Here is a 1,634-nt window from a genome sequence, read left to right as displayed (position 1 = left end):
TGGCTGTAGCCTTCCGTAAATGGTGTTTGAGATATGATATCGGAGTAAGCGTTATGTTCCGGCAGGAGAAGCGTATAGTTGAGTGGGTTCGAGTTCGAGGAGGGAACGATAGATGATATCGGGAAAGAATCGGACGACTCGGTGTACCCTGTGTCAGTGATTGGCGTGCCTAACTCGACCGTGCTTGGCGCATCGGGCTGAGGCGTCGAAGGCCGCATCTCATCTAGCACAATATATTTCAATCGCTGCATGTCGTTGCTTGCCATGGCGTCACGGACTTCCTGCAGTTCTCTGCGGAGATGTTCCACTTCTGATTGCAGGCGTCTAGTTTCTTCTTGCTTCTTCTTCCGGTGCTTGGCCTGAGCATCTCGATTTCTTTTCTTTCTCATCTCGGGTGAAACACGGGTCATATTTGCCGTGAGCTAGTAGGGGCTTCTGATGATTGTTCAATGGAAGCCGATAGCCCATTGATATACCACCCAGGCTTCGTATGGAATGGCATGAAATTCTAGGAGGTGGCTCGACGGCACCATAGTCCGAAACCATTGCCACTCCGTTTCAGAGATGAGATTTACATCATATCTGTGTTTCAGATCACACGGAGGAACGTTGGGAAACTCACCACTTTCAGGAGCATAAGATGTTGGGCGAAAACAAACAAAGGTACCGACGAAGATCTTGTTTACAGCGAAGGGTACGGCATAGCCTCAGAAGGGCCTAAAACGAGACAGGAGTGATCTTGGGTACAGCAACAGAGCACCTGAAGTGCTAACGAAGTTCATTTAGCCTGGTTACTAGTGTGTCAAAGCTGGACAACATAAGAGCCTCTTGCACCGCTCAGCCGCCTTTTCAGAGATGCCAGCACAGACTCTGCGCTATATTTCATCTTAGATCAGATTACGGTCACTACTGTACGTTGCCGACATTTATCTTGGGTCTAGACCGACTAGTATGCCTTGAGAACAATTCTCAAGACGTCAATTTGCAGAGGCTCAAGCGTGTTCTGTTGTCGTAGCTTGTTAGTCAGAGCCAACGTAACATAACATTCGATGATTGATCTGATTATTCCCTTTTACCTCATGGAAGGATCGCGAACAGCGGCGTGACATTATTGGTAACTAACTACTGATGGCTAGAACCAACGGTACTTTTGGACCTGTTATATAACGACCTCATCCCGTGCGTTTTGCGATGGCCGACATAAGTATTTCACGTAACCCATACAATTCATGATGTGTGGACATGCCTCGCACCTATGAGGAGTCTTACTTGACTTTGGACGCATTAATAAAACCTTAGACGGCCAGGCCGTCGTGAGTTTATCCATGTTGTAGCAATGTAAATACCTTTTCGTGGGTAAAGTGGTGATTTCTCTTCGCCCTAATCTGATTGAAGTCCATCTCATAGTCAGCGGTTGAAAGTTTAAGTTGCCTTTTCGCCTCTCATAGGTAAACTCCTGAGTGTGTCGACTGTTGGCTGGACGAATTGACTTTAGCTACGAGAACAGGGCGAGCACTCATGGTCCACGGGACAGTCGAAGCAGATCATTAAGGCTTTCAAGGCAGAAGGCAATGATTGACGGAAAGGTTCAGCTGATCGTGCCAATACGTCTCAAACTCTGATTAACAACCAAC

At 47.3% G+C, this 1,634-nt stretch overlaps 1 protein-coding gene across 1 annotated transcript; it reads right to left on the bottom strand.

Moving 5' to 3' along the window:
- On the bottom strand, window positions 1-410 carry CABS01_17143 (uncharacterized protein; the record flags this gene model as incomplete). The annotated part of the gene is made up of 1 exon (XM_060550470.1): window positions 1-410. A coding segment is annotated over one exon (410 nt), but the record flags the coding sequence as incomplete, so codon positions are not given.
- Between the last annotated feature and the right edge of the window lie 1,224 nt (window positions 411-1,634).

Source organism: Colletotrichum abscissum (genome assembly GCF_030869225.1).
Source record: "Colletotrichum abscissum strain IMI 504890 chromosome Unknown Scaffold_379.1, whole genome shotgun sequence".
NCBI lineage: Eukaryota > Fungi > Ascomycota > Sordariomycetes > Glomerellales > Glomerellaceae > Colletotrichum > Colletotrichum abscissum.
Note: the sequence above shows the minus strand (reverse complement) of the source record. Positions and strands in the feature narration are given on the sequence as shown.